This window comes from Oncorhynchus nerka, linkage group LG1 (genome assembly GCF_034236695.1).
Source record: "Oncorhynchus nerka isolate Pitt River linkage group LG1, Oner_Uvic_2.0, whole genome shotgun sequence".
NCBI classification, from domain to species: domain Eukaryota; kingdom Metazoa; phylum Chordata; class Actinopteri; order Salmoniformes; family Salmonidae; genus Oncorhynchus; species Oncorhynchus nerka.
Genome location: NC_088396.1, coordinates 17550120 through 17564503, shown reverse-complemented (window position 1 = coordinate 17564503; position 14384 = coordinate 17550120). Strand labels below are relative to the sequence as shown.

At 42.3% G+C, this 14384-nt stretch overlaps 1 protein-coding gene across 1 annotated transcript; it reads left to right on the top strand.

Annotated features, from left to right (window-relative positions):
* Nucleotides 1–261: 261 nt before the first annotated feature.
* On the top strand, nt 262–13026 carry cog3 (component of oligomeric golgi complex 3). Its single transcript, XM_029631167.2, has 23 exons — nt 262–470; nt 981–1127; nt 1425–1486; nt 1625–1790; nt 1966–2040; nt 2186–2278; nt 2385–2510; nt 2615–2695; nt 2818–2861; nt 2971–3097; nt 3219–3310; nt 4001–4140; nt 4371–4531; nt 6621–6729; nt 6915–7033; nt 7216–7305; nt 7543–7663; nt 7949–8037; nt 9690–9824; nt 10744–10819; nt 10924–11051; nt 11490–11588; nt 11842–13026. The coding sequence occupies exons 1-23, from the start codon at nt 285–287 to the stop codon at nt 11869–11871; spliced, it is 2496 nt and encodes an 831-aa protein (XP_029487027.1). The 5' UTR covers nt 262–284; the 3' UTR covers nt 11872–13026.
* Nucleotides 13027–14384: the final 1358 nt, after the last annotated feature.

Genomic DNA, 14384 nt, shown 5'->3' with positions numbered 1-14384 from the left:
TCACGTTGGGTTGTGTAATTTCTCTGTTTAGTGAAACAATGTCAGTGTACTCAATTTGACAGATGACAGATTTGCCAAATGCACTGGAAATACACTGTTCACTAAATGTGTCCTGAGAACACCACTCCATTATCACCTGTATTGATGTGTGCAACGTTTTAATCGTTTCAACCACCAATGAGTAAGAAATTGTTCTGAAAAATAATAGTCATACCATTGGACGCTGTAGTCAGAGTCCTCCCCCTATTTTTCCGGAAGAGGAAGTAGTCTGTTGCTGACGTTTAATGTTGCTGAGAATGATGATGGCGTCTACAGACCATTCTTTTCTGGACCTGACAGATAAAGAAACGCGTGAAAAACTGTCACAGTGGGACCGGCGTGCAGATGCCATGGCTCCCCTGACAGAAAAACAAACGGACTCTATTCTGGATATCCGAGCTGCCGCTGAAACCCTCCCTATTCCCGCAGAGGTGAGTTGACAAGCTAGCTGCTAATGCTAATAACCTCGCTAGCTAGGCTACCACCGATTTAGCAGCTAGTTGACAGGTGCAAAGATGCATTCCAGAAGGAAAATTGGTTGATTGCATTGCAGGATTGTCAGGAGGGACTTGCTAAGGAGTATAACATTAGTTAGTGTCACAACTCAACCTAGCTAGCTGCCAGCTCAAATATATAGCTAGCTAGCTACCGTCTGCCACGTCGTTTGTTGAGTCTTAGTTAGTAGCCACCAGCCAGCTAGGCTAACGAGCTACTTTGCTAACAACTTGCCAGAGTTGATATACTTGTTTGATGACTTCTGTGAGTAGGCTTAGCTAACTCTCACTAACACACCAGGCCAAGTATTAGTCATCGAATCATAACCCCATATCATAGTAACCTGTCAATCAAACCTGGTAAAGCTAGCTCTAACATTTTGAGATCTATGACAGTATTGATTGTGTCATGTGTTGGTCTAAACCCCATTTGCGTTCTGTATCCAGTTGCCCATTGAAGACTTGTGCAGCCTGACATCCCGCTCTTTACGGTCCCCATTTACGACAACTGTACCAGCTTCCACAGAAGATGTCCTACTCAAGGGCTTTCAGATGCTTGATCTGGAGAATGAGAGGATAGAGACAGCACAACAGGTGTGTTGCTTTTCATTACACTTCAATGCTACTACTCTGGCTACAAACGCAGCCTAATAATTCTGATATTTTCTCCACAAATTGTCTTTTGACCGATCACTTCAGCTCTTTTTTAGAGCTGATCCGATTAGTGAGAAAAGATACGAATTGGGCATCCTGTCTAAACGCAGCCTCTGAGGCACATACACACACTGTCATTACATGCCTCTACTGTCTACTATTTTTCATATTATGATTGTTGCATGTGTTAGTTTGTTGTGTAGTAGTTAGCTATTTCAGTGTTTTTTTGCGTTGCAGTTTTTCTCCTGGTTTTCAAAGCTACAGACGCAAATGGATCAAGATGAAGGAGCTAAGCACAGGTGAACTCGATGTTCATGTCTTTCCACTTGCTGATCTCTCACATTGAAAGTAGATTTATGTACAGTGCACCCTAAACTGCATTAGATCTCTATCTCTGAGGAATTTACTGGAATGTTCCCTGTGTGTTACCCCTGCAGGAAAACGAGAGACCATCTCAATTGTTATCAGGAACAATGCGATGCTATTCTGAGTGACGTGAATGCTGCCCTCGAGCACCTGGACTCTCTGCAGAAGCAGTACCTGTTTGTGTCCAACAAGACAGGCACCCTCCACGAGGCCTGTGAACAGCTCCTTAAAGAACAGGTAGAGAACCATTTTGCATTTAGGCTGTGAGACTGTCAGCGGCACAAAAGGTACCAACAGATCATAGTAGTATGGACCTGTTTCCATTTGAAATGGAATACAACATCGGACATGAAATGTCAGCCTGTTATCAAAATCATAGTTCCCTGCCAACATATACTTTTCTCTTTAACAGTCCGAACTAGTGGATCTGGCTGAGAGCATACAGCAGAAGCTTTCCTATTTCAATGAGTTGGAGAACCTCAACACGGTATGCTGGTTTTCTGATTAAACCTTTTATCCACCCTTCTTTGCTGTGACACTTGAAGTCCTCGAGCAAATGTCTCCGAAGGTGAGTCTTGTTCCTAACCCGAGCATTGCAAAAGGTCATAATCTCTCTCGCTCTGTCTTTGCAGAAACTAAACTCACCCACACTGTCTGTAAACAGTGAAGGATTTATACCAATGCTTTCAAAATTGGATGACTGTATAGAGTATGTTTCGTCCCATGTAAGTATATTTTCAGCTCACAATGGAAAGTGTCCGTATTCTACTGTAGACCAGTGTCACTATATTGTGTTATGACTTACTTATTTCTGTTATTTTTCACCTACAGCCAAACTTTAAGGACTACCCAGTGTATCTGGCCAAGTTCAAACAATGTCTGTCTAAAGCTATGCACTTCATGAAGACTTACACTGTGAACACTATGCAGAATCTCACCAACCAGTTAACAAAAAGGGTAGGAAGAACTCCCTTTTTATCGACAGTGACTTGGTACTGGTACACAATCAACTGTCTTCGCTCTTGAGTTGTATGTCTGATTAGAATGTACTTTTCTTCCAGGATCCATTGGGTTTGGCTAACGCAGACAATGCCTTCACACTGTACTATGTCAAGTTCAGAGCAGCTGCACCCAAAGTCAGAGTTAGTAGAACTACTTCATTTTTCTTTTGGAAATACCATCAACATTCTGAGACACCCTTCTTTTGGTGTGCAAATATGTGTTGTCTTTCTAGAGATGAATAATTGTGTGATTGTTCTTTCAGACACTGATTGAACAAATAGAGCAGAGGTCAGAGAGAATTCCTGAGTAAGTATGGGGCTCTTGTATGCTAAAACGCCATTATCAGGAGCACCTCACCTATGTAATGTTTTCTGTCATCTACGTATAATTATTTCCCACGTTCTGGCATCCCCAGGTACCACCAGCTGTTAGAGGAGATACACCAGTGCTACCTGGACCAGAGAGAGCAGCTCCTCAGTCCCAGCATCACATCGACCATCACAGACCTGACCAGTCAAAACAATAAGGACCACTGTGCATTAGTAAGACCACATGTTTGTTATTTTACTAGAATCCATTCACTTTTGATTATTGAGATTATCTGAGAAGCTTTCAACATGGTTTGCCAGTGCTGATTCTGTCTGTCCTGTGTTCTCCTCCCAGGTGCGTAGTGGCTGTGCCTTCATGGTTCATGTCTGTCAGGATGAGCACCAGCTCTACAATGAGTTCTTCTCCAAACCCACGCCCAGACTAGAGTAAGTAGCACCATCCCCTAGTGCTAGTATAGGAGTGAGTAAGAAGCATGTACAGTTTGTCCTACAACACATTCTGCATATGTTTGTCAAGGAGGTGGGGCTATTTCCTGGTTGGTTACTATTCACCATAGTATCTGCTGAAGCTCATGACACCTCTATTGTTGTATTGCTGACTTCAGGTTTTCATTAACTGAATTTGCTGAGGGCAGCCATACAATTCAACACAGTGTCATGTCAATGTATCTAACCTTCCAGTGGGCTGTAGAAGAAGCTGTGTCTGTAACTGAGAAGCAAAGAGCCCTGCCTGTTCTACTTCAGTATATGTGCAGGGTGTTTGTCTTGAAGGCAAGGCTCACATGAATGGCTATTTCCTGGTCATTATTCTCAATAGTATTTGCTACAGCATGTGATGGCTCTACTGTAGTAATTGCTGACTTAGCCATTCATTAACAAAAACGGCAGCTTTACAATTCAACACAGTGAGACGCAAATCATTATCTAGCTTTCTCATATACTAGCTTAGTGTTTCTCGCTTGGAGCAACAAATACGCTTTCAAAATATTATTTCAAGAGGACGACTCAAATATGACCTTTACGTTGCAGTGAGTTAACTCACTAGAGCCTTGTGCTCTCTAGTCTGACATGTGAATGGGAATAATGGAGCTTGCCGTCGGGTTTTACCCCCTCTAGTGAGCTGCTGGAGAAGCTGTGTCTGTCGCTTTACGACGTCCTGCGGCCACTCATCATCCACGTTATCCACCTGGAGACCCTGTCGGAGCTCTGTGGCATCCTCAAGAATGAGATGCTGGAGGACCACGTCCACAACAACGGTACTGTTATTCACAATACAAAGGACCTACTCTGGTTACTCTAACCATCCGGTACAGTTAACTCTTTGTAGGAAATATGCACTTGTATGTTACATTTACCAGAACATCTTACCATACAAGATAGCAATATACAGTGAGCTCCAAAGTATTGGAACAGTGACAAATGTAGTTGTTTTGACTCTCTACTCCAGCACTTTGGATTTGAAATGATACACTGACTATGTTTGTAGCTGGTCAGTTGGGGGCCTTTGATGCGGTGGTGAAACAGATGCTGGAGGATGTCCAGGAGAGGCTGGTCTACAGGACACACATCTACATCCAGACTGACATCATCGGATACAACCCAGCCCCTGGGGACCTGGCCTATCCTGAGAAACTGGAGATGATGGAGGTGGGTCTGTCTGATGTGGCTGTTTTCAGTGAGTCACCCCTAGATACAAATGTAAAGTACAGTGCCTTGCAAAATTCATTCATCCCCCTTGGCGTTTTTCCTTTTTTGTTGCTTTACAATCTGTCATTTAAATGGATTTTTATTTGGATTTCATGTAATGGACATACACAAAATAATCCTAGTGGTTTGTGTATATGTATTCACCCCCTTTGCTATGAAGCCCCTAAATAAGATCTGGTGCAACCAATTACCTTCAGAAGTCACATAATTAGTTAAATAAAGTGCACACAGGTCAAATCTAAGTGTCACATGATCTCAGTATATATACACCTGTTCTGAAAGGCCCCAGAGTCTGCAACACCACTAAGCAAGGGGCACCACCAAGCAAGTGGCACCATGAAGAACAAAGGAGCACTCCAAACAGGTCAGGGACAAAGTTGTGGAGAAGTACAGATCAGGGTTGGGTTCTAAAAAAATATCAGAGACTTTGAACATCCCACGGAGCACCATTAAATCCATTATAAAAAAAAATGGAAAGAATATGGCACCACAACAAACCTGCCAAGAGAGTGCCGCCCACCAAAACTCATAGACCAGGCAAGGAGTGCATTAATCAGAGAGGCAACAAAGAGACCAAAGATGACCCTGAAGGAGCTGCAAAGCGCCACAGCTGAGATTGGAGTATCTGTCCATAGGACCACTTTAAGCCATACACTCCACAGAGCTGGGCTTTACGGAAGAGTGGCCAGAAAAAAAAGGCATGTGGGAGAATCCCCAAACATATGGAAGAAGGTACTCTGGTCAGATGAGACTAAAATTGAGCTTTTTGGCCATCAAGGAAAACACTATGTCTGGGTCAAACCCAACACCTTACATCATCCCAAGAACACCATCCCCACAGTGAAGCATGGTGGTGTCAGCTTTTTTATCGGCAGGGACTAGGAAACCGGTCAGAATTGAAGGAATGATGGATGATGCTAAATACAGGGAAATTCTTGAGGGGAAACCTAACGATGACCCTAAGCGTACTGTTAAAGCGTCATTCGAGTGGTTTAAGGGGAAACATTTTAAATATCTTGGAATGGCCTAGTCAAATCCCAGACCTCAATCCAATTGAGAATCTGTGGTATGACATAAAGATTGAGGTACACCAGTGGAACCCATCCAACTTGACGGAGCTGGAGCAGTTTTGCCTTGAAAAATGGGCAAAAATCTCAGTGGTTAGATGTCAAGCTTAGGTGTCAAGCTTATAGAGACATACCCCAAGAGACTTACAGCTGTACTTTCTGCGAAAGGTGTTTCTACAAAGTATTGACTTGGGGGTCGGGGGTGAATAGTTATGCACACTCAAGTTTTCTGTTTTTTTTAGCTTATTTCTTGTTTATTTCACAATGAAAAATATTATGCATCTTCAAAGTTGTATGCATGTTGTGTAAATCAAATGATTACAAACCCCTCAATTTTTTTTATTTTAATTCCTCTGGGTAAGGCAACAAAATACGAAAAATGCCAAGGGTGTGAATACTTTCGCAAGCCACTACATTTTCTGTTTCCCCTCTTTCCCCTCTGTGGAATATTTAAGAGTTTAACAGTTAAGTGTTCCCTTTCTGTAATACACATGATTTCCAGTGGTCTGTTTGTGCAATGTTTTGTTGATTGTAATTGACGCCAGACTGGAGGTACAAGGACAGGGGCCACTTGATGATTGTTGTATTATGTGATTTTGTAGCAGCTGATAGTCACTGCATTTAGTTTTGTCTTCCTACAAGCCTCTGGGGTTGGTGTTTACAGAACACTTGGTGCTGCCTGATTTAAAATATAAAGGGCTTGTCTCTAAGAGGCCAGCTAGACATTACATTTTTCTCAGCTTCTGTGCTGTTGCAACTTGAAATAAACCAGATTGATTCATGATTGACTTTATCTGCGGCTGCTCTTCCCTTTTCACCTAGTAGTTCCTATTACAACACCCCCCCCAATGGTTAAGATTTGGGGAAGGTGTGCTGATCCTAGATCTGTTCCTACGGGCAAGTTCGATACAAAATAAAGACAGTTTGTAATCCATCTCTCTCTTTCTCGTTCATGGTCACAGAAAATTGCCCAGAGCCTGAAGGAAGAGCAGATGAAGCTAATGGCCCAGGAGTCATCCTTCTCAGACGTGCAGCTTGAAGATCCAAATGACCGGAGAGCCAGTAACGCAAGTCAGTGTTTACAAATTAGTGTAAAGGGATATCTTATATTGTATTTATAAAGCCCTTCTTACATCAGCTGATGTCACAAAGTGCTGTACAGAAACCCAGCCTAAAACCCCAAACAGCAAGCAAGTGTAGAAGCATGCGTCTTACTGTTGTACCTTTCTGCCCTCCTCTCTTTCCCTTACTTACAGGTAGTATAGACTCGTCCCGCTTGCAGCCATCCATCTCTCCCGCTGACCTGCATGGCATGTGGTACCCCACAGTCAGACGGACGCTGGTCTGCTTGTCCAAGCTCTATAGGTGCATAGATGTGAGTGCTTGGATTATCTGGCATTTTGCATGTTTACTCTTCGATATATGAGAGAGTCATATGAATGAATCATGAGTCATAGTCCATTTCATGATGCTATTTGACCTTTCCTCTTGATCTCTTTAATCTACCATCCACCATGTTGTCCCTGTGTTGATGCATTGAATTTCTTGGCCCCCCAGAGAGCAGTCTTCCAGGGCTTATCGCAAGAGGCCTTGTCTGCCTGCATCCACTCCCTGCTCAAAGCGTCCGATGTCATCCTAAAGAACAAGGTTGGTGCCTATTATTATTATTGTTTTTGGGGTGGTTGGCACATTGCATGTGATGTGTTGTATTATACGTTTCTGCCTGTATACGGTGTAATTGAGAAACACAACTGTAGCTTTACGATTAGCATGTTATTCATTTTTTCCACTATAAATGGCTCAATGCTAGTTTTGTTTTTGGAACAAGGTTACATTTGGATCATTCAGATGTTATATTTAGCGCTATGGCTTCATCTTGTCCAGACGCAGGTAGACGGTCAGCTGTTTCTGATCAAACACCTGCTGATCATGAGGGAACAGATCGCTCCCTTCCACACAGACTTTGCCATCAAGGAGATCTCTCTGGACCTGAAGAGAACCAGAGGTGAGGAGGGAGAGATTAGGCCAGCTGATGTATGTTCTGGCTCCATAAAACCTGTCATTATATTGACATTATCAGTGGGGAATGCCCATTGTTTCCATCAAATGCACATATGACTATTATAGTAGTGGTAATAACTTGAGATATTGTATAACTTGTAGCGTTTGATAGAAGTGTTCCTGTTTTAGCACTCATTTCAGTCAAGTTAGTATTTCATTTGTAACACTAGAGGGCACTCTAATCCTTCTTCAGCAAGATGAGTCTTCTTTTTTTTCCATCTCAAATCAGATGCTGCCTTCAAAATGATGAACCCAAAATCTGTTCCTGGTTTCTTCAGACTCAACAGCCACAACGCTATCCTAGAATTTCTATTGGAGGTAAAGTTTTTGATTTGGTTAAAATATAGAATACATATACAGTGCCTTGCAATGGTGTTCAGACCCCTTGGATTTCTTCACATTTTGTGTTACAAAGTGAGATAAAAAATGTATTAATCCCTTTTTTTTTCAACAATCTATACAAAATATTCTAATGTCAAAGTGGAGAGAAAATAAATAAAAGATGACTAGAAATGTAAAAAACTAAAATATAGTCGTTGCATAAGTATTCAGCACCCTGAGGCGATACATGTCAGAAACACCTTTGGCATCAATTACAACGGAATCTTATTGTGAGCTTTGCACACCTGGATTGTGCAATATTTTCCCATTATTCCTTTCAAAATTCTTCAAGCTCTGTCAAAATGTTGGATCATGTCTAGTGGCAATTTTGGAGTCTTGCCATAGATTTTCAAGCTGATTTAAGTCAAAACTCTAACGTGGACATTCAGGAACATTCACAGTCTTCGTGGTAAGGAACTCCAGTGTAGATTTGGCCTTGTGTAATAGGTTATTGCCCTGCTGAAAAGTAATTTACTCTCCCTGTCTCTGGTGTAAAGCAGACTGAAGCAGGTTTTGCTCTAGGATTTTGCCTGTGCTTAGCTCCATCCAGTGTCTTTTTATCCTGAAAAACTCCCTAGTATTTGCCAATGTCAAGCATACCCATACCATGATGCAGCCACCACCATGCTTGAAAATAAGGAGACAGTTACACAGTGATGTGTTGGAATTGCTCCAAACATAAGGCTTTGCATTTAGGCCAAAAAGTGTGTTCATTTACTGTTTTTTTTGTTGCAGTTTTACTTTAGTTTTGGAATAGTTTGTCATTGAGGAATAGTTTGTCACTCTTTCATTTAGGCAATTATTGTGGAGTCACTACAATGTTGTTGATCCATGTTTAGTTTTCTACCATCACTGACATTGAACTTTGAAGCAGTTTTTAAAATCATCAATAGCCTCATGGTAACATCCTTGAGCAGTTTCATTCCTGTCCTGCAGCTCAGTTCAGAAGAATGACTTTCTTTGATGTGTCTGGGTGGTTTAATATATAATCCACAGCATAATTATTAACTTGACCATGCTTATGATTTGTTATTGCTACTGATCTACCAACCACTGACCTTTTATGAGGCTTTCGAAATGCTCCCTGGTCGTTGTAGTTGAATCTATGCTTGAAATGCAATACTTGACTGAGAGACCTAAAGATATATATGTATGGGGACAGAGGAAGGGTTAATCATTAAAAAAATTAAACCCCTATTATTTCACACAGAGTCCATGTGATATGTTGAGCCAAATGTCACTCGTAAAATAATTTAGGCTTGTTGAAAAAAAAGGGCTGAACACTTATGCAATGACTAATTTTGTTATCTTAAGAATTCAAAATAAATATTCTTCCACTTAGACCTCAGAATATTTTGTGTAAATTGTTGACAAAAAAATGACATCGATTTGAATCCCACTTTGTAAAACAGTATAAGGTTAAGCAATCCAAGGCGTCTGAATACTTTCACACAGGGAAAAAAAACTCCTGGTCCTATCCCCATGTCAGGAAAACCTGGCAGTATATGTAATGTTTCATCTATACTATCACTTACTAGTTACTAACCCCCCCTCTCTCTCTCTCTCTCGCTCTCTCTGTTGGACCTTAGGGATCACCGGAGATAAAGGAGCACTACATAGATTCGAAGAAGGACGTGGACCGCCATCTGAAGTTCAGCTGTGAGCAGTTCATCCAGCAGCAGACTCACCTCTTTGTTGGGAATCTGGAAGAGTTTCTCACCAAGGTAACGTGTCAGTCTGACAGAGTGGAGAGGCAGACCGATAGCCTGGGGGCTCAGACTTCAAAAACCTGACCTTGGACTTTCTCTTTTCTTTTTCTGGTAATTGAGGGTCATGATTTTGTGCAGTAAAACTGAAAGATAAAGGGCTATTCAAAGGTGAATCTTATTCTACTGGAATCTAGGCCTTTTCAAATGTGATGGGTTTCATTTTAAAACATTGTGACCTTCTGTTCTGAATCTACTCAGTGCCTATCATCTATGGTCTTTCTCATACAGTATTAAAAGTCATACAGTATTAAAGTGGTTATAATGAATTGGACTTACAGGTAACTGCCAAATTAAAGGAAATGCCAACATAAAGTGTCTTAATAGGGTGTTGGGCCGGAACGGCTTCAGTGCGCCTTGTTATAGATTCTACAAAGTGTCTGGAACTCTATTGGAGGGATGTGACACCATTCTTCCACAAGAAATTGCAGAATTTGGTCCAGAATCTCCCATACCTGTTCAGTTGGGTTGAGATCTGGTGACTTACACACACACACACACACACACACACACACACACACCCTTTAAACACCTTGATCTCTTTTGAGATCCCTCTTCCAAATTCACTGAGATCTCTTCTTCCAGCCATGGTAGCCAAAATAATGGGCTACTTGGGCATTTTTTTTTTTATACATGACCCTAAGCATGATGAGATGTTAATTGCTTAATTCATTCAGGAGCCACACCTGTGTGAAAGCACCGACTATACTTTTGTGACCCTCATTTGCTCAAGTCTTTCCTTTTATTTTGGCAGGTACCTGTATATAGCACTTTCAACAAATGCCTTCCTTAATCTAGAATAGGACTTATAGTCAAGATCGCCAGACTAACTCACGTTGTCCTTCACTGAGGAAGATGGGAACTTGTGTTGTTTCAGGTGTCCGCTCTGAAAACCATGGCGATCCAAGGAGGTCCCACGTACAACCTCTCCCAACAACCTTGGGCACAGCCAGGTAAGAAACCGTATCATCATATTTCAGTGAAACCTCTATATCATGTGGCGGAAGGAAGGCTTGGAACTGAGAAATGACTCACGCTCTCGCTCTCCCCTTTTTAGCCAAGATCAACGACATAGTGATGGCTACCTACAGGGTGATGAAGAGCAAGCTGCCAAGCACGTTACAGAGCATGTCCTTGTACCTGGCCAACAGAGACACAGAGTTTATCCTCTTCAAGCCTGTCCGGGTGGGTGTCTGTTAGACAGTGGAGTTTAAACTCTCCTCCTTTCGCCAACCCTGTGCTAGCCTGGTCCCAGATATGTTTCTGCTGTCTTGCCAAAGTACAAATGAACAGATCTTTGGCCAGGCTAACCCTGTAGAGTAACAGGAGCTCATAGGGGTTTTAGTACACACCTACATAACAAATAGGATATTTTCAGCAGGTGCTCAGGCTGAGCAATATGCAGCTACTTTTTTTTTTAAAGCCTTGTTCCTGCTTGTTAAAAATAAATAATTATTCCGTAATTATCATGGCTCTTTGTGCACAGCTAGGTGCTAATCTACAGTAAGTGAATCTAAGTGCACAATAACACCGTTGACATGGCAACTGGGATACAAAGGGGACCAGCGAGGGGATAATTTCTCTCCAGCAGCTCTCTGGCTAACCTGCTGTTTTCTCCCACAGAACAACATCCAGCAGGTGTTTCAGAGACTGCACGCCTTGCTTCAGGAGGAATACAGTGGCGAGGACCTTCAGATCATCGCTTGCCCTTCTATGGAACAGGTAAGGCTGGCACTGGCTTCACTTACAAAATCATAACCAAGGGCAAGGTATTACAAGGTTTTACAATCTCTTACTGGAAATGGCTGTTCGATCTCGAGAGATTTTTTCCAAGTGTATTTATTCAACCTTGGGTTTATTCAGGTTTTCGCTGTGTGTGTGTAGTGGTGTCTGGAGCGACATTCAAAGTCACACTGGATGTTTTTCGTGGAGTGAGTCCTCGCTGTGTTTTATATGCTCTCTCTCTCTTCTTCAGATGAACCTGTTGTTGTCTGTGAATAAGTAACCTGAAGGCCTGGTCCAAAGAGCCCTGTCTGGTTTGGACAGGAGGGTTACTTCAGCCCTGACCTAGCCAGACCTGGAGCTTGTGGAGTAAAAGTCTAGGAGAAGGACTGTGCTAGTCTTTGGCCCTCGACCTGCAGAGATCCTATACAAGGCCAAAGATACCCTTAACACTGACACAACCAACAGCGTCCGACCATGTCGTGGTCTAGTTAGGCATTCAATCACTCAGTTGGTAGGAGCAGTGTGAAATGAAGACTTTCTTTTTGGTACTGATCTGGAATCAATTTGTTCAACTAAAATGTAAAGGTGTTGGGCTTACTTCTTTATGTGGGAGAGATCCACACAGACAAGGGTTATTGGCTATATCAGCTGTATTTCTCTTATCATAATACAACATTTCTGAGTCAAGATAAGTTGGCACATTCAGTGAGCGTAGCAAATGGGGAAACGAGGGTGAATGTTGAGCGGGTGGAATAAGGACACTCTAACCAGGCTAATAGAGGAGGTAGAACTTAATTCATTGGTCAGGTAGCTAATGAGCGACGAGCAGCCGCCACGTTTATGCTTATTTTGTTAATGGATTAAGATACGGAATGAAAAGAGAACATGCTGCACGATATGTAACATCTCTCCGCCTTTCTCTATGAACATGGAGATCTCTGGTCTATGACAGCCTGTGCTGCAGGGCTCTCAGGTTTAAACACTGCTCCCTTGGTCTGTTTTTAATAAAGGAACCCTTCTGTTTTACTGTGTCAGTGGTTTCCAAATGATAGTTCTTCCTCTTGCTCTCTCCATTGATGTTTTTTTTCAACTTGTTGCGTACATGTAAAATACCCTGAGAACTTTTTTTTTTTTTTTTTACCTTTTCTTTTGTATTTGGGATGCTTGGACTTCTCTAGCTTGGTGTTAATGGACCTTTGTCTAGAGCAGTTTTGCACTGTAAAGGAATGGAGAAGTCAGTGGTCTTACTCAGAAATGTAATATATTATGGATATATTTGCCTAATGCTACTCCCACATTCAATGAATTACAAAGTTAATGTAAACTTAACTGCAGCTTTTTCTTAGGCATCCTCTGTATAGAAGTGTGTGTGTGTATAGTGTAACTACTGTATTTATCCATGAACAATCTGATTAAAAAGGATGACAAATTAGTATATCTGCTGTCCTTGTCTCATTGTTCACACTATACATAAGCACTATTGTCTCATTGTGCAATTTTTTTTGTTTTTGAGACTAGACGAGTTGCTGTATCCAATTTAATGAAAAATGAATTATTTGGCTTTGGTAGCTATCTGAACTCTCTTCTTGACTGAGTGGTGCTTGTCCAGAGGTGTCTTCAGTCTCTCCATTTGAGAGACCAGGCTATATTGGGGCGTAACCTTCTGTGGACTTGGGGCCTGCTGGTAGGAGATATAGCCCTGGATCCTCTGCAGAAGGTTGTAGATCTCTGCACTCTTCATGTGGAGGTGTCTCTGGTCCAGGTCTGGCCCAGGCAACATCAGGCTCTTCAAGTGCTCCAGCTGGGGAAAAGCAAAGTGATCAGCTCTGATATGAGTGGGTGTTAGTAGAAAGCTGTGGAAGGATGTGACACCTGTGATCAACTTCAGTGCTCATTATAAAGCATGGTATTCTGTGCTCGCATGATTAGAGTAATATACGCCACTCACCTGGTGTCTTGAATCTGTAATTGACCATGTCAGTGTCTCACCTTGAGTTTGGCCCCCACGTTGAACCTCACACTGCTCTTGCGAGAGGTGAAGGTGAGGTAGATGCAGTCCTGTGTCTGGATGCGGAGGCTGATGTTGGGGCTGAGGGTCAGACAGATGGGCTGGAAGGGAGGGGCATGGACATGGGGCTCGTGGTCCAGCCAACTCCAGCGCCTCCTCATAGCCCCGGTGTCACTGCAGCAGGAGCCTCCCAGCTGGGTCAGGTTCACCCTGCCAAACAAGCAAATAAAACACAAACGTACAGTTATGAATATATAGTGGGGCAAAAAAGTATTTAGTCAGCCACCAATTGTGCAAGTTCTCCCACTTAAAAAGATGAGAGAGGCCTGTAATTTTCATCATAGGTACAGTTCAACTATGACAGACAAAATGAGAGAGAAACAATCCAGAAAATCACATTGTAGGATTTTTAATGAATTTATTTGCAAATTATGGTGGAAAATAAGTATTTGGTAAATAACAAAAGTTTATCTCAATACTTTGTTATATACCCTTTGTTGGCAATGACAGAGGTCAAACGTTTTCTGTAAGTCTTCACAAGGTTTTCACACACTGTTGCTGGTATTTTGGCCCATTCCTCCATGCAGATCTCCTCTAGAGCAGTGATGTTTTGGGGCTGTTGCTGGGCAACACGGACTTTCAACTCCCTCCAAAGATTTTCTATGGGGTTGAGATCTGGAGACTGGCTAGGCCACTCCAGGACCTTGAAATGCTTCTTACGAAGCCACTCCTTCGTTGCCCGGGCGGTGTGTTTGGGATCATTGTCATGCTGAAAGACCCAGCCA

Coding starts and splice junctions, on each gene's coding strand:
- cog3 (XM_029631167.2), top strand. CDS start 285: ATGTTGCTGAGAATGATGATGGCGTCTACAGACCATTCTTTTCTGGAC. Junction 1,487..1,624: donor GATGAAGGAGCTAAGCACAG/GTGAACTCGATG, acceptor TTACCCCTGCAG/GAAAACGAGAGACCATCTCA. Junction 2,862..2,970: donor AGGTCAGAGAGAATTCCTGA/GTAAGTATGGGG, acceptor TGGCATCCCCAG/GTACCACCAGCTGTTAGAGG.